This window comes from Neofelis nebulosa, chromosome 18 (assembly GCF_028018385.1).
Source record: "Neofelis nebulosa isolate mNeoNeb1 chromosome 18, mNeoNeb1.pri, whole genome shotgun sequence".
Lineage (NCBI taxonomy): Eukaryota > Metazoa > Chordata > Mammalia > Carnivora > Felidae > Neofelis > Neofelis nebulosa.
Window position 1 is genome coordinate 30,426,413 of NC_080799.1, and position 21,999 is coordinate 30,448,411.

General features: G+C 46.4%; 1 protein-coding gene across 2 annotated transcripts in view; it reads left to right on the plus strand.

The window, feature by feature from the left end:
- The window catches only part of SYT17 (synaptotagmin 17), an 83,052-nt gene that overhangs the window by 43,029 nt on the left and 18,024 nt on the right, over positions 1-21,999 (plus strand). For both annotated transcript variants that reach the window (XM_058711931.1, XM_058711930.1), the window contains exons 6-7: positions 5,836-5,956; positions 7,498-7,653. In XM_058711931.1, the coding sequence (XP_058567914.1) occupies positions 5,836-5,956; positions 7,498-7,653 (277 nt within the window). The remainder of the gene's footprint in view (positions 1-5,835; positions 5,957-7,497; positions 7,654-21,999) is intronic.

Genomic DNA, 21,999 nt, shown 5'->3' on the forward strand with positions numbered 1-21,999 from the left:
TTCTGTTCTCTTGGGAGAATGGAAATACCAAGAAGAATTGCTGGGTCATGTGGTAACTCTAGGTTTATCCTTTTGAGGAAGAGCCAGGCAAGTAGCACAGTGGTGACACCATTTTATATTCCCACCAGCAGCACCCAGGCTTCCAATTTCTCTACATCTGCATCAACACTTGTTATTTTCTGGTTGTTGTTGTTGTTTTTCTAGCCAACCCAGTGAGTGTGAGGCCACTGGAATTTTGATTTGTTTTTGTATCTTTCCTGCTCCCCACCCATAAGCCGAATTGTTGGTGGTGGTGTACTTTCGTTACCAGCCACATTTTATAAGAGTTAATGAGCGGGCTGAGCTTGCCTCCTGTCCTTATTTATAATGTGATCTTGAGCACGTCACTCGGCTTCTCTGAGCCCAGATTCTTTCCTCTGTAACATGGGAACCTCCAGAGCTGTTGAGGGGCAGAAATAAGCCAGAGTCAGTGCCTGCCCCAGGGTGATTTCGCAATACAGGTTTGCCGTAATTATCACGATCATGATGTTCCGGTGCCTAGGACTGAGTAACTGTAGAATAAGTGTTAATTAAATAAATCAGTGAACTCTTGGATATTGCTAGCCATCTTTTTTATTTCTGCCAACTGTTCCCTGAATTTGAGGCAACTGTCTTGCAAATTGATCACTCCCAAGGTGAGGCAGAGAGGAGTAGTGGATCAATGGGACGACTTCCCTTGGAAAAATACAGCGTGAAAACCTTGATAGGTGTGTGTTGGAGGGGAGGGTGGGGGGGAGCTGGAGAGAACAGCTGCTCATAACCTTCGAGGAGAAAGAGGAATAAAAGAGTTTTTGGTTGTTGTTTTTTTTTTTTTGACATGAAAAACAGTTTTCTTAGAAAGCGGAAGATAGAGGATGGCACTAGCAGCTGCCTTGTTGAAGGTTGGTCAATGGCCCCCGGAGAGGAAAAGAGCAACTCTCTTCACTCTGGAAAGGGCTTGAGGGCCCCTTAGACGCTGAGAGCCCTGTAGCTGGCCTTGCTCCTTTTTCCATTTCCTGTAAGGACCTCTGGAGTGGACATACTCCCACAGGTCAGCCGCTGGGCAGCTTTCTTTAGCTGCTATGGATCTTTCTAGAATCCACCTCTTAGTTCACTCTAGCCACTCTGGCCTTCATTCTCTTCCTGCGTCTCTCCCTCTTCCCACCCCTCTGTCTGGTGTGTCCCCCTCTCCACCTCACTTCCATTAGGCCTTCCTCAAACCTCACCTCGCAGAGGCCTTGCCTGAGCGCCCTGGCTGACGTGACGGCCCCCACATGTGCCCCACCAGTCACCATTCTCTTACCCTGCCTAGGATTTCGTGCTTGCTTTTTAAATGTTTGTGTTATGTTTTTAAATGAAATATTTCTAACTTAAAAGAATAAAACAAATACCCAGGTAACCATGTCCGAGATCTGACAAATGCTAATAATATTCTTCCCTGTTTAGTTATTTCATATCTCCCCTTTTAATCAACTTTATTAAGGTGTAATTTACATACGATAAATACATACAGTTTAAATATGTAGCTTGTTGATTTTTGGCAAATGCATGCATGTAACTGCCACTATAGTCAAGATACAGAGTATTTCCCGCACCCCGGAAAGGTCTCTCATCTCCCTGCCCTGCTGGATTTTTCTTTTTTTTTTTAGTTAAAATTTTTTTTCTTTAATTTTTTAATGTTTATTTTTGAGAGAGAGAGACAGAGAGAGTGAGTGGGGAGGAGCACAGAGAGAGGGAGACACAGAATCCAAAGCAGTCTCCAGGTTCTGAGCTGTCAACACAGAGCCCAATGCGGGGCTTGAACCCACGAATCGTGAGATCATGACCTGAGCCGAAGTCGGATGCTTAACTGACTGAGCCACGCAGGCACCCCTCATATTCAGCACTATCTGAAATCACCTCATTTGTGACTTTTTTTTTCTTTTAAGTTTATTTATTTATTTTGAGAGAGTGTGCGAGTGGGGGAGGGGCAGAGAGGGGGAGAGAATCCCAAGCAGGCTCTGCAATGACAGCATGGGGCTCAAACTCATGATCATGACCTGAGCCAAAACCAAGAGTCAGATGTTTAACCAACCGAGGTGCCCCCATTTGTGTCTTTTTTAGTCTGTCTTTTTTAGTCTCTCTCTGTCCAACCACAGTGTATGTTCATGGAGGCAGGGACTATGTTGTTCCCCACTCCTTGCATGGCATGGCCCACAATCAATCTATCAAGGTCATGATACTGTATTTATTATCCTTGTGTGCACATCTTTTTTTAAAATTTTTTTTTTAACGTTTATTTATTTTTGAGACAGAGGGAGACAGAGCATGAATGGGGGAGGGTCAGAGAGAGGGAGACACAGAATCTGAAACAGGCTCCAGGCTCTGAGCTGTCAGCATAGAGCCCGACGTGGGGCTCGAACTCACGGAGCGTGAGATCATGACCTGAGCCGAAGTCGGCCGATTAACCGACTGAGCCACCCAGGCACCCCATTTTTTTTTTAATTTTATTTTTAAATTTTTTTTTAACTTTTATTTATTTTTGAGACAGAGACAGAGCATGAATGGGTGAGGGTCAGAGACCTTGTGTGCACATCTTGACACACAGTGAGGTACACTGATGGGGTAATTCCTGGAAATGGAACTATGGAGTCGACAGATATTTCCTTCTTTTGCTATCCTAAAAGAGACATCTGTCCCCCTTTCTCTCTTCTAACCCGTGTCTCAGTCTGAGCACTGTGGCCATTTCGGGCTGGACCATTCTTTGTTTTGGGAGCGGAGGGGGCGGACTTGTACACTGCAGGATGTTGAGCAGCATCCCTGACCTCTACCCACTAGCTTCCCTAGCGTCCCCCACCTCAGTTGTGACAACCCAAAATGTCTTTAGACAGTGCAAAATGTCCCCGGGGGAGTTAGGGGCAGCAACAGTGTCCCCATATGAGAACCACTGGTCTATCTCTGTAGGCTGATTTCCTGCCATACAGTTTTGTCCCTCGGTTGGGCCTATCTCTAAATGAATTACCCTCGATGACATTAGATGTGTTGAATTTATTTTTCCCAGCTCAGTGGACTGAAGTACACCTTATGATCCCTACCTGGAGAGCTGTATCATGAGTTGAGCAGCTGGTTAGTTGTAGAACCAGGGAAGTCTTTGCTCTAAGTCTACAAGGATATGAATGCTTCTCCCTGGAGAATTCTCTTCATTTCTCGACTCAGGATAAATATGTCTGCAGGGTCAGGCCCTGAGGATACTACGTCTTCCAGGCCTTAAAGAACAAGGAGGAAACCCCTTACAGCTGTGTATAGGGGCTGTCTGAACTTCCCTGATGAATCAGCACACTGAGTTGGCCATTCTTGTCTTTAAAAACCTGCAAGCTTGCCTGTAAAGCAGTGAAGGATAGATGGGGACATAGTGAAATGAAGCGGGCAGGTCCCATCCGGGGGTGGGGAGGGTGGGCTGCACTGTGGCCAGATGATACGAGGTGGAGATGTGGAGCCCAGCCTTGCCAGACCTTCATTGTTCAAGAAAGGCAAGAAATCCAGAACTTTTTTTGAAAGTGTGATGTCTTGATTCTTGATTTTTATAATAATTAGCAACTTATTATGTTTCAACTTGATGTGGGCCAAATGAAATGCATCTATTTATAGGCTGACAGTTTGTAACCTCTGAGGTAATGTGTGAGGTTACTTCTTGTTTGGGGACTAACTCACTCAGCCCGGAAATCTTTTGGCTTGACTGTGGATCCAGTCAGTGAATGTTTATTGAGTATCTACCGTGTGCCAAACTATGTTCCAGAGCTGCCGCTTGACGTAAATTTGCTGGAATGACTGATAACCGAAAGGGATAGAGATTATGGGTGGGCAGATGGATGGACAGAGTGATAAAAGAAGGACAGATGGATGATGGATGGCTGAAAGATGGATGGCTGATGGATGGATGAAAGATGGATGGATGATGTGTAGAGGAAGGATGGATGAATGAATAAATAGATGGAGGATGGCTAGCTCATGGGTGGTTACATGGATGGATAAATAGATCAATCTGATCTTTTAGAGATATATACTAAAATATTATAGATAAAATAATATGATGTTTGGGAATTACTTCAGAATGATATGGGGAGTTGAATGAGAGTATAAGTAAATCAAGATAATTATTGAATCTGAGTGATGGTGGACATGAGGAGTTTCCTTATACTTTTTTGCTGTCTTTTGAATATGATTGGAAATTTCCCATACTAAAAATATTTGTTTTAATGTTCTTGTCATTTAGAGATACACTCTGAAGGATATACAGGTAAAATGACATCATGTCTGGGACATGGTTTAAAATATTCAGCTAAAATTTTTTGCAAGTTGGTGTATAGATGTGCTATGCTCTGAATGCTTGTGTCCTCCCAAAATTTATATGCTGGAATCCTAACGTCCAATATGATGCTGTTGCAAGATAGGGCCCTTGGGAGGTAATTAGGTTATGAAGGTGGAGCCCCCTTGAATGGGATTAGGGGCCCACATTGCTCCCCAGTCCCTTCTACCATGTGACAACACAACAAGAAACCTGTGACCCAGAAGATGGCCCTCACCCAACCATGCCGGCACCCTGATCTTGAACTCCCAGTTTTCAGGACTGTGAGAAATTTTTGTGGTTTATAAGCCAATCTATGGTATTTTGTTGTATGAACAAAGACAAGTACAGACTAAGACACGATGAAACATCCTTTAGCAAAATGTTGATCGTTGTTACCACTGGGTAGTGGGTATATAGAGATTCATTACACGGGCCTGTGTAAATCTGTATATGGTTGCAAGTTTTTACAATAACATATATATATATATATATATATATATATATTTTTTTTTTTTTTTTTTTTTTTTTTTTTTTTTTTTTTAATGGGACAGAGAAGTGGGGCCTCCTGTTTTCCAGGTACTTTTGGAAGTGTGGAATCATGCTCTGAGTGAATTTCTCACAAGCATTGTAGTGTTGACATCAAAGGAATGGGTATTTAAAAAAAATGTTTTTTTTAACATTTATTTATTTTTGAGACAGAGAGAAACAGAGCATGAATGGGGGAGGGTCAGAGAGAGAGGGAGACACAGAATCTGAAACAGGCTCCAGGCTCTGAGCTGTCAGCACAGAGCCTGACGCGGGGCTTGAACTCACGGACCGTGAGATCATGACCTGAGCTGAAGTCAGTCGCCCAACCGACTGAGCCACCCAGGCGCCCCGGAATGGGTATTTTTTAGCAAGGGATGTCACTGGCTAAGTGTTGCCATAGTGAGGCTAGAAGCCAGGGCTCTGTTGTGGACCACAGGTTGAGAACAGATTTCTTGCCCACATAGGTGCTCCCACTTATGTTGGGAGGCAGAAAAGCACAGTGGTCAGAGTGTCTGGAATCAGCCTCCCTGGGTCCAAACACCAGTGCTGCCATTTTCTAGCTGTGTGGCCTTGAACATGTGATTTCACTATCCTGTTCCTCAGTTTCCTCATCTATTAAATGAGAGTTAATAGTAACATGTTACAGACTCATTATGCAGATTGAACTATTTATTCCACAGAAAATGCTTAGCACGGTACTTGATATGTAGCATGTATTTATTATCATTATCAGTGCTTTGTTGTTACTACTGCTAAGTATTTTAAGAACAGAAAGAACTTTCTGAGATAGGTGGGATGATTGAGGGCAGAGGCTAAGAGAAGCCCAAGAAAGAGGCACCCACTGTCAAACGATCCACCCACAGAAGCCCATTCATAAGCTGCTGGAATCACCTTCCTACAAGCTAGGTACAAAAAGGAATACAAGAAAAAAGCAACTTCCCAACCATTTCTTTTCTCTGCAGAATGAGGTAGAGCTGGGGGAGCTGCTTCTCTCGCTGAATTATCTCCCAAGTGCTGGGAGACTGAATGTTGACGTCATTCGAGCCAAGCAACTTCTTCAGACAGATGTGAGCCAAGGTTCAGGTACAGTGCGACCCTTCCTTCCCCCCTTTCCTTAACGTAGCATCTTTGTTTGTTTGACATGGGGACTTGATTTTATTTTTTCCTGCATTCCTGAGACTATTAAGAAGACCCTGTGAGGGTAAACAAATAGCTTTTAGAACTAGGATGTTAGACCAAGAGGAAAAATAAAGAATCAGATGTCTCTTAGGATGAGGCAGGTAAATGATGCCATCTCAGTAACCCATCTGAACTGGGGATTTGACTGAGACCACGTGTGATAACTACTGACCTCTGCATGCTCTTTGTATACACGCAGCCCCAAGGAAGTTACTTGCCTTTCCAGATGCTATGCCTGCAATGCAGATGCTATGCTCCAGGTGGCGGTAGTGTGCACTGACCACACCCTCTGGTCTCTGGGCGTGTGGGGTACACCCTGAGGTTTTTTTCCCTAGCTCATTTCAAGTGGACCGTGAATCTTTTTAAATCCGAGCTCTGAAAAGACTGTTGTATTTAAAGTGTCTGACTGTATAGCAAACCAATTCAAGCATGACTTTTAATGAAATGGAACAGATTCCATTCCATCTGTATGTAGCTTCTCCCTTGACAGCAAAGGATATTATCATGAAAGTAGCCAGGGTCTCTGGGACCTCTTCAGCTCAGTGGAGGAACTACTGTCTCCTCTAAGTACAGTAGCTAAAATAAATCACTTTTGCTATAAGGTGACAGCTGCATTTAGAAGACAACTTGCATTCTCAAAAACCACATTATAAAAATAGAGGCTTTGAAGGGGCCATTGGAGGGGATGGTATTAAGGCTGGAGAGTTTCAGACTCATCACCATGGGAAAGTCAGTATGATAAAATGATTAAGGGTTCGAAAGTCAAACTTCCTGAACCAAGTTCTAATTCTACTGCTTACAAATGATGTGACCTTGAAGAGGTTATTTAACCTCCATAAGCCTCAATTTCTCCATCTGAAAAATTGAGATAATAACAGTATCCATCTCACTGGATTGTTTCAACAAATATTAGATAAGGTACGCGAATCTCTTTGTAAATTAGAAAGTGATCTAAGAATGATAGTTACTATTCTGATACTCCTACGTATGAGCTATGGGCTCACTGACAAGGTAATGGGTTTCTAGGGGCAGAAAAATGAGGGCAGGCTCTGGGTCTGACTCTTCTCCCACTAGTCTGATCTTAAGTAGATCATTTCCTATCTTGAGTCTTCAGTTTCTTCATCTGTTAAATGCATACAGTGCTTGACACATGGGAGGAGCTCAATAAATCTTGGATGGCTGGAGGAAGAGAGAAGGGGATGAGCAGATAAACAGCTGGATGGGGAAGAGAGAGGAATGGATAATGGACGGATGGATGGGAAGATGGATGAACAAAAGGAGGGGTGGATACCTGGACTGATGGATGGAAAGATAAATGGATTGATGGGGAAAAAGAGTGACGAAAGGATGAGTAGGTGGTTGGGTTATCAGATAGATGGCAAGTTGGATTGATGGATTGGGTTTCATGAGCTCCAACATTCTATAATGCTGTGTCCGATGCCCAGACCCGTTTGTGAAAATCCAGCTGGTACATGGACTCAAGCTTGTGAAAACAAAAAAGACATCCTTCTTAAGAGGAACAATTGATCCTTTCTACAATGAATCCTTCAGCTTCAAAGTTCCCCAAGAAGAACTGGAAAATGCCAGCTTAGTGTTTACAGGTACGTTGTGTTCCAGATCCTGATGATCTCCAGGTGAGGCTATTCCATTTATTGTCCTAAAGACAGAAGGTATCTAGAGAGGACAGTCTTTAAGAGCTTCATGTCTGGTATTCAGCTACCTGGGTTTGAATTCATTTACCACTTGTGAACTTGGGCAAGATCCGTAAAACTGTACAGCATGATTATTACAAATGTAAACTTTGGAGCCAGGTTTCCTGGCGCTTCCACATAATTACTGAAGACTTGGGCAAGTAGCTTGGCCCCTCTGAGCCTCAGTTTCTTCACCTATGAAATGGGCAATAATAGTACTTGCTTCATAGGTTTGTCGTGAAGACTAAGGGACTTACAACCTGGAAATAGTAATGAGTGCTCACTATGTTAGTTTTGGTGGCATGATCATTCCAGTAGCTTATAGTCTAATAGGGAAACATGAGGAAATAGGGTCACCTAACTCAGGAGGATTTTGAAAGCCTTCCCAGAGGACATGGTGTTTAAGTAGAGGCTCCATGTGCCACTCTGGTTGAATGTAATCGGTTGTTTTCAGGGTGTATTAGTTATCTATTGCTGCACAACGAATTTAGTGACTTAAAATAGTGAACATTTATTAAGCTCATAGTTCCTATGGCTCAGGAACCCAGGCATAGCGTCGTTCGGTGCTCCTGGCTGAGGTTATCTGACAAGGCTGCACTCAAGGTATTGGCTGGGGCCGCAGTCTCATCTTAATGCTCATCTGGGGGAGGATCTGTTTTTAAGCTTATGCACATAGTCAACGGTTGGCAGGATTCCATTTCTTGCAGTGGAGATGCATGGGATTGGAGGCTTCAGTTCCTTCTTGGATGTCAGCCAGTGACCTTCTTGTGTTTCTCATCACATGGGCTTCTCCATGGGGTAACTCACAGCATGACAGATGGCTTTCATCAGAGCAGGCACGTGAGGGAGCAAGATGGAAGCCGGAGTCTTATTGTTAACCTAACCTTAGAAATGATGTCTCGTCACTTTTGCCGTATTCTGTTGACTAAAAGCGACCCAGTGGGTCCAGCTCACCTTCTAGGGGAAGGGGATTACAGGAGGGTGTGAATACTGGGAGTTAGGGATCGTTGGGAGCCATTTTGGAAGCTGGCTACCGCAGCATAGAACCAATAGAAGTAATGGTTTTTATCTCCTGTGTCCTCGTCATAGGAGGGGCTTCACTTATATTATCGCTAATACTCATCATGATTCCCCCTGTCAAGTCAGTATCATCCCCGTAGACTTACAGGGCTGGGGACTGAGACCAAGGCTTAAAACCTGAGCGAGCCACCCAGCATCAGACTGGTAGAATCAAGATTCAGGCTCTAGTCTTCCTCGCTCCAAAGATGAAGGGGTCTGCCTTTCCCAAATGTGCAGGTGGTGCTGGCATTGGGGTTCTGACATCACAATGAAGAGTCCTGCTCCAGAGTAGTCGGAAGCTTCATCTGTTTAGATCTAGTCTAAAACCCTTAGCTGCAGGTCTACCAAGAAAGAAGGCCGTGGCTGAAAAGTCGTTGCATGTGAGGCTTCCTCTGCATGGGCTTATTGCTTCTCATCGCCAAGATTGCAAATGCGCTGTGCTCCAGGACTCCCCCGAGGCAGGTTGGTTCTGGGTTTTCTAAGGGCCTGTCACCCAGAGAGTCTGCATCCATTCAGGGGATGCCTGCCCTAAGCAGACACGACAGTCCTATCTGTTGCAGCCTGCGATGGCTGCTGTCCAAGGGTCCCACTCTCCCCAAGGTTTCAGGTGAAGACAGAAGACAGTGATTCCCCTGAATCTTTAAATGGTAGAGGGCAGGCAGTGGGAGCTTTATTGAACCAAGATAAGATCCAAGCATGGAATATGGATTCCCAAGGCCCTACTGAAAATAAAGGACTTAATGTTGGACATGGAGATCAGGAGGGGGCCCAGGGGGCATTGAGTGCCCATAAGGAAAGCCCTGACACTTGTGTATTTTACTTTACTTAAGATTTTATGACAAAAGTAGCACACGCCCGTCACAACCAAAAGATGCGAATGGACAGAGAATCAGAAGAGCAGGCGGGTTTAAATGCATGGGCTGTGGAGCCAGGGCCTGGGCCTTGGCTTTGTGGCCTTGAGCAAGATATGATGGCTATCAGTTGGACAACATAGCTCTAGGTTTTACCTGGATTTATTTTCAGTTCTTGGTCATCCATAGCTTTTTTTTTTTTTTTTTTTTTTTTTAAAGAATGTTCTTATTTTTTTTGCGTCTTTAATCATCTCTTCTAAAATTTGAGCATTTATCGCTCTAACAGCTATATGCTTACTAGGGTGTAAAATGGGTGTAACTACACAAGGACATCTTGAAAGATTGTTATGTGGGTTAAATGAGAAGAAGACATAATCTTTGCTAAGCACTGTGTCTAGTGCACAGTAAGCACTTGGTAACCGTTAACTATTATTATTTTTTGTTTATTTATTTTGAGAGAGAGTGCATGGGGGAGGGGGAGAGAGAGAGAGAGAAAGAAAATCCCAAGCAGATGCCACCTTGTCCGCACAGAGCCCAACTTGGGGCTGGAACTCATGATTTCGAAATCATGACCTGAGCTGAAATCAAGAGTCAGATGCTAAACTGATTGAGCTGCCCAGGTGCTTCAGTAACTGTTAATTATTATTTAAAAACAATTTTTTTTAACATTTATTTATTTTTTGATAGAGACAGAGCATGAGTGGGGGAGGGGCAGAGAGAGAGGGAGACACAGAATCCAAAGCAGGCTCCAGGATCCCAGCTGTCAGCACAGAGCCGGACGCGGGGCTCAAACTCACGGACCGTGAGATCATGACCTGAGCCGAAGTCGGATGCTTAAACCACTGAGCCACCCAGGCGCCCCTGTTAATTATTATTAAAAGGCAGTTTTACTCTCTTCTTCATCCCCCTTCTAGTCCCTTCTCCCTTAAGTCACCAGTCACCACCTTGAGTGTCCTGGTATGCATCATTTCACACTTTCTTCCTTCTTCACACAAACATCATGCACATACAGAAAATTCAGCTCTTTTAAGAAGTTATTCGTTAGGGATATCTGGGTGGCTAGTCGGTTTAGTGTCAGATTCTTGATTACGGCTCAGATCATGATCTCAGGGTTCGTGAGTTTGAGCCCGGCGTCCAGCTCTGTGCTGACAGTGTAGAGCCTGCTTGGGGTTCTCTCTCTCCCTCTCTCTCTGCCCCTCCCCCCTGCCGAAATCAATAAATAAACATTTCTTTAAAAAAAGAAGTTATTCATTAAGTCAGGAAGTATGTATTGAGCACGTGCGATGTCCCAGACACTGTTTCCGAGGGCTGGGAATATAGCAGTGAACAAAACAGCCCCTGCTCTTCCTGCTCTCATGGAGCTTTTGGGACTGTTCTGTGGACACTACTCTGAAACTTGCTTTTGTTTCATTAACAAACGAATGTGTGCAGTCCCTCCAGGTCAGTGCAAATGTTAGTGGGCCTAGCTCCTTATTTTTTATAATCGCATTATATGCCGTCCTCTTGTGTAGTACAGTAACAGCAGAGATTACACATAGTCGGGGGCGAGGGAGGGTGTGGGGAGGTCAGGGGCATGTGACAGAGCTTGAGATAATGTGGTAAGAACCTTGCAGCAGAAAAATACCCAGAAGGACAGAAAGTTTTGACATCCGTTCAGAGGTGTTTTGAAGCCTTGAGTCCCATATGTGAACACTGTAGGGCAGAAGCCTCAAACTGGGGCAGCTCTCCCGCCCCCACCCCCATACATCTTTCAGTCACCCCCCTGCACTTATGGTGACCGTTATCAGACAAGGCCCGTGCTCTCCATTTGTGGAAGACCTGCTTCTCTTGTTTAAATGTTGGGGTTTTTGAGGGGTGCCTGGGTGGCTCAGTCGGTTGAGTATCTGACTTGGGCTCAGGTCATGATCTCACGGTTCATGAGTTCGAGGCCCTGTCAGGTTCTGTGCTGACAGCTCAGAGCCTGGAGCCTGCTTCTGATTCTGTGTCTCCTTCTCTTTCTGCTCATCCCCTGCTCATTTTCTCTCTCTTTCTCTCTCAAAAATAAATAAACATTTTTCAAAAATTTATAAATGTTGGGGTTTCAGGCTCCTAGCTTGAGGGTACCTCTTGCCAGCTTAAAGCCCATTGAAAATATTCTTTCTAGAGAAGGAAGAATCTCAGGTCTCCCTGCCTTCTTCACTAAGGGATTCTTAACTCTGGCTGTATGTACTTCAGAATCGACTAGGAGCTTTAAAGTGCTACCAATGGCCAGACCCCACTCCCAGAGACTCTGACCAACTGGACTGAGTCTGGGGTCTCAGCTCTCTCTCTGTATATGTGTATGTGTATTTCTAAAGCACCCCAGATGTTTAAAGCAACGCAGTCAGGGTTGAGAACCATAGCTGTGAGTGGAAATCCCAGCTGGGATGGCATTTTTCATGAAGGGCCCTGGCTGCAATAATAAAAGAAATACAGATTGAACTAGTATCTATCTAGGCAATTGAGGAATTGTCCTGAATTAAAATCTAGAATGTTCTAACTTGCTTTATTTATCAGCTAGGGGAAAGAGCTGTCACCTCCAGGCTAAAGATCTGAAACCTACCTATTAGCTTGTTTCCAAACACTTCCCAACCAAAGTAAGGTTGATCTGCATTTTGAGCATTTGTGGAGAATCCTGGTAAAAGCCTGTAATTAGCTGGTGGGCGGGGCTTTCTTGGCAGTTACTTTCCTGTGTGGGATGAGGGTTCTTCTGCAGTTTTCAATCAGGTGACTTCTGCAGCTGAAGTTTAAAAAGGGGGTGTGGGGTGGCTTTTCAACTCATGGGGGAGAAACATGCAGCCCTTAAAGTCTTCCGGGGAAAGTAAAGTGGATTTGGCCACTGTGGTTAGTGGGCTATTATTGGAAGTGGGGGAAGAAAAGAAGGAAAAATAGAAATGCAGATTGATGGTGCCTCTGCAAAAAATTAAAAATAGAATTACTATGTGATCCAGCAATTGCGCTCTGGGTATATCCCCAAAAGAATCGAAAACGGGACTCAAAACAGACATTGGCGTATCCATGCTCATAGCGATAGAAGGTGGAAGCAGCCCAGGTGTCCATCAATAGATGGCTACATGGATAAACAAAATGTGACCTGTCCCTTCAATGGACTGTTATCCAGCCTTCAAAGGAGGGAAATGGTGACGTGCTACAAAGCGGATGAACCTTGAACGCATCCTGCTACATGAAATAAGGCAGATATGAAAGGTCAAATGCTATATAATTCCATTTATGTGAGATGCCTAGAGTAGACAAATCGATAGAGACAGAAAATAGAATAGAGGTTTAACCGGGGCTGGGGGGGGAGGAGAATGGGGACTAATTTGTTGGCGGGTGTGGAATTCTAGTTTGGGAAGATAAAAGCTTCTGGAGACGGATAGTGCGGTGGTTCTGCCACAATTGGAATCATCTCAATGCCACTGCACTGAATATCTAAAAGTGTGTAAGTGTAAATTTTATGTTGCCCATATTTTATGACAATTTAAAAAACAAAAACAAGAAATGCAGCTGGAGCTCCACAGAATGCAGGCGGTTCAGAGTAGTACGTGGATGCTGAGGCTGGCCCCTTGCCGACTGTTTTCCTGAGAAAAGTCCCTGCCCTTTCATTGTCACTTGAAGGACCTAAATGTCATTGTTAGGGGCCACGCACTGGAGCCAGATGCCCAGGGGTTCGTTCTATGATCTTGGCGCTTGCCTTGACCTCTTTTTTGCCTCACCTTCCTCATCTGTAAAATGGGGATAATGGTTCCTACATCAGTAGATTGTTGTCAAGTCCAAACTGGGTTAATAATGTACACAAAGGCATAGAATGGTGCTTGGCTCAGAGAAAGTGCCCCATCAGTATAGCTATTATTATTATTACTCAGAAGACACCATATTTATATAGCTAGGTCCACCTTAAGGCTTTTCTGAAAGAAAGCAGGGCAGTACACACAAATAAATAATATTTTCTACCCACTTGCTAAACTTAAAGTCAGAGTTTCTGTGGAAAACCCAAAAAGGGAAGGAAAACTTATTTTATAGGGGCGCCTGGGTGGCTCAGTCTATTAAGTGTCCGACTTCGGCTCAAGTCATGATTTCCGGTTCATGGGTTCAAGCCCTGCGTTTGGCTCTGTGCTGACAGCTCAGAGCCTGGAGCCTGCTTCAGATTCTGTGTCTCCTTCTGTCTGCCCCTCCGCTGCTGGTGCTCTATCTCTCTCTCTCAAAAATAAAATAAACACTTAAAAAAATACATATATTAGGGCGCCTGGGTGGCTCAGTCGGTTGAGCATCCGACTTTGGCTCAGGTCATGACCTCACGGTTCGTGGGTTCGAGTCCCACATCAGGCTCTGTGCTGACCGCTTGCTCAGAGCCTGGAGCCTGCTTCAGATTCTGTGTCTCCTTCTCTCTCTGCCCCTCCCCCGGTCACACTTTGTCTCACTCTGTTTCTCAAAAATAAATAAATGTAAAAAATTTTTTTTGAAAAAAAAAATTACATATATTATGTTGGGACTTTAAAAAATCCTGAGGCCCAGGCCCCAGGCCAGAGCAACTGAATGAGCCAGAGCATCTGTGTTTGGGGAAGGAGAAGGGGGTATGTGTTTCACGGCTCCCCAGGTGATTCTCTTGCACAGCCTGGGTTAGCAGCATTCGCCCGCACTGTTCTGCCTCCCTCCTCACCCCACTGTCTGCTTGGAGGCCTCCCAGGCCTCTCTTTGAGGGTGAGTTCCAAGGCACCTGGTCTGCTTCCATAATTGCTTGGCTTTCTGCAACTCTAGCATCAAATTGGTTCATTGAATCTGCTGGTATGATGAGGTGGGGGGGTCGCGTGGTGGAGGGTGAGATAGAAGGTCTGGAGTGATGCTGCTACCTTCGCGCCCGGGAAAACTTCAGGGCTGATCGGGCAGTGGAGGACCCGCTGGAAAAAGTGTTGGGGTTTGGGAAGCAGGACATTGGAGAAGCCGAGGGCTTCCAGCCGAGGAGAGGAGAGGAGGCCAGTCTGAGAGGGGCAGAGCCTTTCTGTGAGAGCCAGAAACTCCCTCGAGATGGAGAGATGCTGTGGGCTTGTTCGGGGCCACAGATGTTCCCCAGCATCTGGCCTCAGCCCACCTCTGCCACGCCTCCTCTCCAGCCTCTGCACAGCCTCTGTCTCCTCTCCCTGCCCAGCTGACTGGGCACCAGGTGTAGCTCTGCCTCCTAGAGAAACGGGTGCACAGCCATTCAGAGTATGGATCGGGGTGACATACGGCTTGGTTCACATGACACCCTTACCATGTAGCAAGTGCATGTGACCTTGGGTCAGGGACGTCCCTTTCTGAACCTCAGTTTCCTCCTCTTACACCCTTCCAACCTCAGTACATCATATAAAAAGCTTTACACGGTGCCTCGTACACAGTTCGTGCTCCGTGAACACCAATGTGATGGTGACGGTGATGATGACAGATGTTGCCATAGAGGAGCAGATGGACTCTGGAGTTATACAGACTTGGACTTGAATCTTGGCCCCACTGTTAGCCAGCTGTGTGACTTCAAGCAGAGGACTCCACCCCTCTGAGTCTGGACTTTCTCTTGTGTAAAATGTAGCAAATTATTCCAATATTGGGAAGTAAAGGCAAATCAGCATGTGGCCTTGTCCACCCCAGAAATAGCCCCTTGGAAAATCATGCCTGTCATTTGAATAATTCCAGTGTGTAAGAGTTGAAATGCTGGCGCTTTTGAGGTTAACGGCTCGGCCCGGCTGCCTGTGGCTGTCTCCCTAGCCTAGCTCCCTCACCTAATCATCGTCACCCCAAAGCTGCCAGCTGGTACAGTGTCCACGAGCCAGGGATTGACACGAAAGCTGTGCCAACTCAGCCATAGAACCAGACCGGCTTGTGCTCCCTGAAGTGCCCTGGGGTTGGCAGTGTGTGGGAGGACCCGGTGGTAGGCGCTTGGCTCCAGCCAAGACCCAGATCCGGTCACAGGAAGCGAGCAGCCGAGCGTGGAGACCAAAGCCTCTGCTTTCTGGACAGAGGGTAATGAAAGTGGGCCCCTGTGGGCCAGAGTGTGGGGAAGATTGCAGAGAGGAAGGCAGACCCAGAAGGAAGCCCATGAACTTACATATGAACTCCTGGGCTCACCCCGAGCTGCTCGTGAGTGGATATGACCCTAAGCAGTACATGGGAGACGTTGAGAACCGAACTACAAAGTGTAGACTACCACCCGGGTCTGGAGCTGGCCCCTTGGGGACAGATAGGAATAACACCGAAAAGACCTTGAAAACTAACTGACATTGGAAGAACAGCATATAGAAGGCGGGTTAGAACATGTGGTCTGAACCTAACCTAGCCAGTTGCCTGATGCAACTGAAAAACCAATATATTTAGAAGGATTTATTTATTTATTTATTTATTTATTTTATTATTATTTTTTTCAACGTTTTTTATTTATTTTTGGGACAGAGAGAGACAGAGCATGAACGGGGGAGGGGCAGAGAGAGAGGGAGACACAGAATCGGAAACAGGCTCCAGGCTCCGAGCCATCAGCCCAGAGCCTGATGCGGGGCTCGAACTCACGGACCGCGAGATCGTGACCTGGCTGAAGTCGGACACTTAACCGACTGCACCACCCAGGCGCCCCTATTTATGTATTTTAAAATAATTTTTTATTATTTTTATTTTTGAGAGAGAAAGAGAGTGGGAGCAGGGTGGGGGCAGAGAGAGAGGGAGACAGAAGATTGGATGCAGGCTGCAGAGCCTGATGCAGGGCTTAAACTCACAAACCACGAGATCATGACCTGAGCTGAAGTTGGACGCTTAATCAATTGAGCCACCCAGGCGCCCCTATTTAGAAGGATTTAAACAAGACCTAGAGTCTCATGATATAATATTCAAAATGTCCAGGATACACTCCAGAATGACCTGGTTCACAAAGAACCAGCAAAGTCTGGCAAATTGTCAGAGGAAATATAATCAGCAGGCACCCAATGCAAGATGACCCAGATATTGGAATGATCACACAGAGACTTTAGAGAAGTTCTTACAACCATGCTCCAAGAAGTAAGCCTGAATCCTCTTGGAAAGAATGGTATAGTAGAGAATGTAGCAGGTTAGTAGAGAAACAGAAAAAAGAACCAAGTGGAAATTTTTGCACGGCAAAGTAGAATGACAAATCAGATATTCACTGGATGGGCGCAAAGGCAGAATGGAGATGATGGAGGAAAGAGTGAACTTACAGACAGATCAAGAGAAATGATGTACTATGATCAGCAGAGTAAAACAATTAGAGGGAAAGAGGAACAGAAGGGGAAAAGAGAGAAGTATGGTGGCGACCATCAGGATGGGAGTGGGGGACTTACCCCCCAGACATCCCATGAGTTCCTTACCAGGTTGCTGGACCACTAGCTCAGGGGCCCCACGACTGTCCTTCCCTTCCCAGAAAGCATTAGCAAGTCACGAGGAGGCAGTATCGCGCTGTGGTGAATTCAGCCAGCCCTGGCCTCAGACCATGACTGTGGGCAAGTGGCTTTGCCTTGGTGAGGCTCAGTTGCCTTGACTGAACAGTGGGGACATTATATTTATCGTGAAACCCCTGTGAGTTCGTTATCTCATTTGGTCTTTCAATAAACTTATAAGGTGGCCATTATTCATTGGGGAAACTGAAGCTCAGAGAAAGGGATTGCAGTGAGTCGAGCCAACTGCAAAGTCTGCGAGAATGGTCCCCACAAGACTGCCCTGTTCTCACTTCAGACCAGCCAGCTAGAAAGTCAGGGTCCCTGTGACTGTGCAGTTTCAATGATTCACAAGAATGACTCACAGGACTCCAGAAAGTGCTACTTAAGACTACAGTCTCATGGTGGCAGAAGGACACAAATGAAAATTGGCCCAGGAAGGAGACACACAGGGCAGAGTCCAGAAGGGGTCCAGATGCGGAGCCTCCGGTCATTTTCTCCGCAAGGAGTCCTGGATGGCGCTGCCTCTTCCTGGTCACTAGGTGTGCACTGTGCATAGAATGTTACTGATTAGGGGAGTTCACCGAGCCTTTGGTGTCCAGAACTTGTACTGGGGCTCCATCTTGCACTCTCTGACAGCTGAACTTCAGCCTCCAGCACCTCCCAGAGGTCCAGCTAATACCTCTCATCATCAGTTCCTCCAGGAGACCCCAAAGCTCTCCCCATAAATCACATTGTCCAGTGCCCAGGGTCCTGAGGCAAACACAGCCCCTGCAGGATATTCCAGGAGCCAAGGACATAGACCAGATCACTCTGTGGACACAGTGAATTCTTTACTACGTAGGAAATAACTGGTCACTTGGGGCACGAGGTCATCCAGCTGGTGAATGGTTGGGTCAGGCTTCCAACCCAAGTTGTTTGGTTCCCAAGTCTTCCTCACTCTTAACCAAGTACACTTTGATGACCGTGTGAATCTCCTGGCGATCTTGTTAAAATGCAGATCCTGAGTCAGTAAGTCTGAGAGAGACCTGAGCCTCTGTGTTTCTAATAAGCTCCAGGTAACACTGATGCTGGCCTGAAGACCACGCTTTGAATAGTAGGAAGATACTTCACCTGTTCTCCCAGCTTACCCCATTATGTCCAGGGCACAGAAGGCAGTGTGAGTTTGGAAAAAGTACCACAGGGCAGGTCAAGTAGAGGCTGTAGGATGAGAAGCTCACTTTTTTTTCCTAAGTGCCTTGAGAAGCCCTTGGAGGGTATTTGGCCAGGGAAGTGCTATGATCATGTTTTAAAGTATCAGTCCAGGGGCGCCTGGGTGGCCCAGTCAGTTAAGCTTCCGACTCTTGATTCCAGCTCAGGTCACGATCACAGTTGTTTGTGGATTCAAGCCCCACATCTGTGTTGATGGCAGAGCCTGGTTGGTATTCTGTCTCCCTCTCTCTCTGCCCCTCCCTTGTGTGCACTCTCTCTCTCTAAGTAATAAATGAACATTTAAAAGAATTAATAAACTATCACTCCAGCTGTTGAATGGAGGGTGGTGTTGTCAGAAGGCAAGAGGGGGAGCCAAGAGACCTTCTGGAAGGCTACAGTGCTGGTCAAAGGGACAGGTGATGGTGGCTTGGACCACGGAGGTGGCAAAAGGGGGTTCAAAAAAGTAACAGTGAGATCTAAGGTAGGAGGCAGAGTCCAACAGAAAGTGCTCATGGTGTAGATGTAAAGGACACTCCTCTATCTTGGCAAGCTCCTTAACTCCTCTGAATGAACATTTCCTTGTCTGTAGATTTCAGTCTCCCAACTCTTAGAGTGCCATGGGGACAAAAGGAAATGATGTACGTAATGTTATGAGCACAGCAGTTGGCCCTTAGTGAGGGCTCGGTGGATGTGACATTGAGCCTGGATGTGAGCATAGGCAGTCAGCAGATGGAAGCAGACGCCTGGCTCTCCTGGCAGAGCACTCCCACCTCACTTCTCCTCCGGAGAGCTCCTTGAGGCTGCCAGAGTCCATCCACCCAGGTGGTAAAACTTGGCTGGGTTCTGGTGGCAGCCTTGAAAGACCAGGCCAGCTGCCAGGGCTCCTGGGGATTTTCACTCCATTTGCATGGTTGTTTAATGTGTTTGGTGCCTTTGGAGGGAACCTCATTCCAGGCAAATCTCCATGGGGGAAAGCATCAGGGGGCTGGGGATTTATTCAACCACACGTGTCCCTGCAGAGCCTCAGCAAGAAGTGGGAAAGGAGAGCCAGTGAAGGCCAGATTCAGCCTTGCCTTGTGCTTCAGTGCTGGCGAGAAGCCGCCGGGCTCAGCAGCCAAGGCCAGCACCTGGTGGCTGTAAGACGAAGGCTTGCTGGTGGAATAAACCAGACACCATGAATATCCTTTCCGGAGAGTCCTTCTGTCCATTCTTTGTCTTGACTGCACCAACCCAGAGCTGCTCGTGCGGGAGAAGGCTTAACCTTTAAAACACTAGGGACTGTGGGGCACAGGCTGAGTGTCCCTTATCTGCCTGCGTCTCGGGGAGACCTTGTGGATCAAGCTTTGGCTTAGCAGTCAGAGAACCAGATCCAAAGAGCGTGGTAACTGAGTCATCTCAAGTAGGACCTTTTCATGTTGTTGAACCTCCATTTTCCACCTGTCAGATTTAAATAAGATCTACCTGGAGGGGGCATCTGGGTGGCTCAGTTAAGCGCCTGACTTCAGCTCAGGTCACTATATCACAGTTCGTGAGTTTGAGTCCCACATTGGGTGAGCTCGAGCCTCACTTTGGGTGAGCCCCACTTCTCTCTCCCCCTCTCTCTGCCCCTTGCTCGCTTGCGCCTAAAATAAAATAAAATAAATAAAATGAAAATACAAAAACATAGGTCTACCTCGAGGTAGCTCATTCCGTCTTTAGCAATGATAGCAAACACATTCATGGCACTTCCTGTGTGCCCAGCACTGCTCTGAGTGCTTCACGTGAATTAACTCATTTAATCTTCATGGCACTGTGACATAGGAATTGCAATTATGTTATGAAGGAGGAACTGAGGCACTGATTGGGGAAGTACTGTGCTCAAGGTCTTCTGGGTCCAGAATCTGGACTCTCGGTCACTGAGTTACACAGCCTCAAATATTTATCAAGCCCCTACTATATTGAGGTGCTGTGCTAGTTGCCGGAGAAATAGCAGAGAGGCAGAAATAATTAATCCTTTCATGAGACTGGTATGCTAGCTGGAGTGAGACAAAGAAACACCTAAATAATTACAGAGTATGGTGACAGGGGCCGGAGCATCACTTTAAACTGGGTAATATAAGCTTAGAAAGGGCTGGCTATGCAAAGATCAGGGAGAACAGTCTAGGCAGAGGAAATGGCAAGTGCAAAGGCCCTGAGGCAAGAATGAGCAAGAAGGTGAAAGTGGCCAGAGCACAGTTAATGAGGGGAGTGAGTTACACTAGAGGTCAGAGTAAAAGTAGCTTAAGCTTACTTGTTAAGCTTAGATGACAAGTATTTCTTTCTCTTTTATTTAAGTTTATTTATTTTGAGAGAGCGAGAGCAGGGGAAGGGCAGAGAGAGAAGGAGAGAGAGAATCCCAAGGAGGCTTTGTGCCGCCAGTGCAGAGCCCATTGCGGGGCCTGATCTCACAAACCGCCCCCCTGAGACTGTTAGGCACTGAGAAAACTGGCGAACGTGACAGATGTGGCTTCTGCCTTCCGCCTTCCCGAAGGAGTGAGCTGATGTGCGTGTAGGGATACTTAGCACATAACAGATGCTCAGTGGGTGTAATTTTCTCTTTCCATGTGTGTAAGCTGACATGAAAGCTGCTCCCCTAGGTTTCTGCCTAACCCCCAGCCCCCACAGGAAAGCAGGATGTAGTTGGCTTATAATGGCAATCGTTTCTGGAGACAGCCTTAGGCAAGGGCATTCTTCACCCGCCAACAGGTGGGTGAAGAATGAGCAGAGCGGGCACAAGGGGTAGGCCTTCCCTCTGTCTTTAGGCACTGGTGCCCCACTCCGGCCGGGGGAGGGAGGGTCTTTGCGGCTTACCTCACGGCTGCTTTCTTTGTGATCCTGAGTTACACAGGCCCAGGAAGGTGTCCGCTGGCCGGGCACCAAACTTCTCATTACGTGTCTGCTTTTAGATTCTATTCTGCCTAATTTTATCAGGGCTGGAGAAGCAGAAGAGAGGCAGCCTATGGATGATTCGTGGCTGGGATCCTCTTCCATCCTGGTTCAGGGTCATCTTGGCCCTCTCAGTGGTGTCTTGGGTCAGGAGGGGTCAGGACACTTCAGGGGGGCATGGACAACTCTGTGATCAAATGAGGGTCCCCAGCCTTACTACAAGAAGCTTCTGTAAAGCCCAGGGTGTTCCTGAGGCATTTGAGGACTGGGGCAAATCATTCTTTCCCAGGTTATTGAGGGTGCCTCACAAGAGAAGTCACAGAGGGGATAATGGGAAGGGCAGGAACTCAGTGGTAGCTCTCTTCCCACTCTTTTTTTTTTTTTTAATTTTTTTTAATGTTTATTTGTTTTTGAGACAGAGAGAGACAGAGCATGAACGGGGGAGGGTCAGAGAGAGGGAGACACAGAATCTGAAACAGGCTCCAGGCTCTGAGCCGTCAGCACAGAGCCCGACGTGGGGCTCGAACTCACGGACCGCGAGATCATGACCTGAGCCAAAGTTAACCGCTTAACCAACTGAGCCACCCAGGCGCCCCTCTTCCCACTCTTAATAAGAGGCAACCTTCATTAAGGCTTAGTGGATTCCAGGCACCGCCCCAAGGACTATCTGAGTTGGCCCTCACAACAACCAGACGAGGGAGGTACTACTGTTATCCCCATTTTATGGAGGAGGAAGAGCTTGGATGATTTGCTTAAAGTCACTGTATGAACTAAGGGAGGGGAAGGCTGCTGTAGTAGACCAGCCACACTGTGTGGGGCTTAGC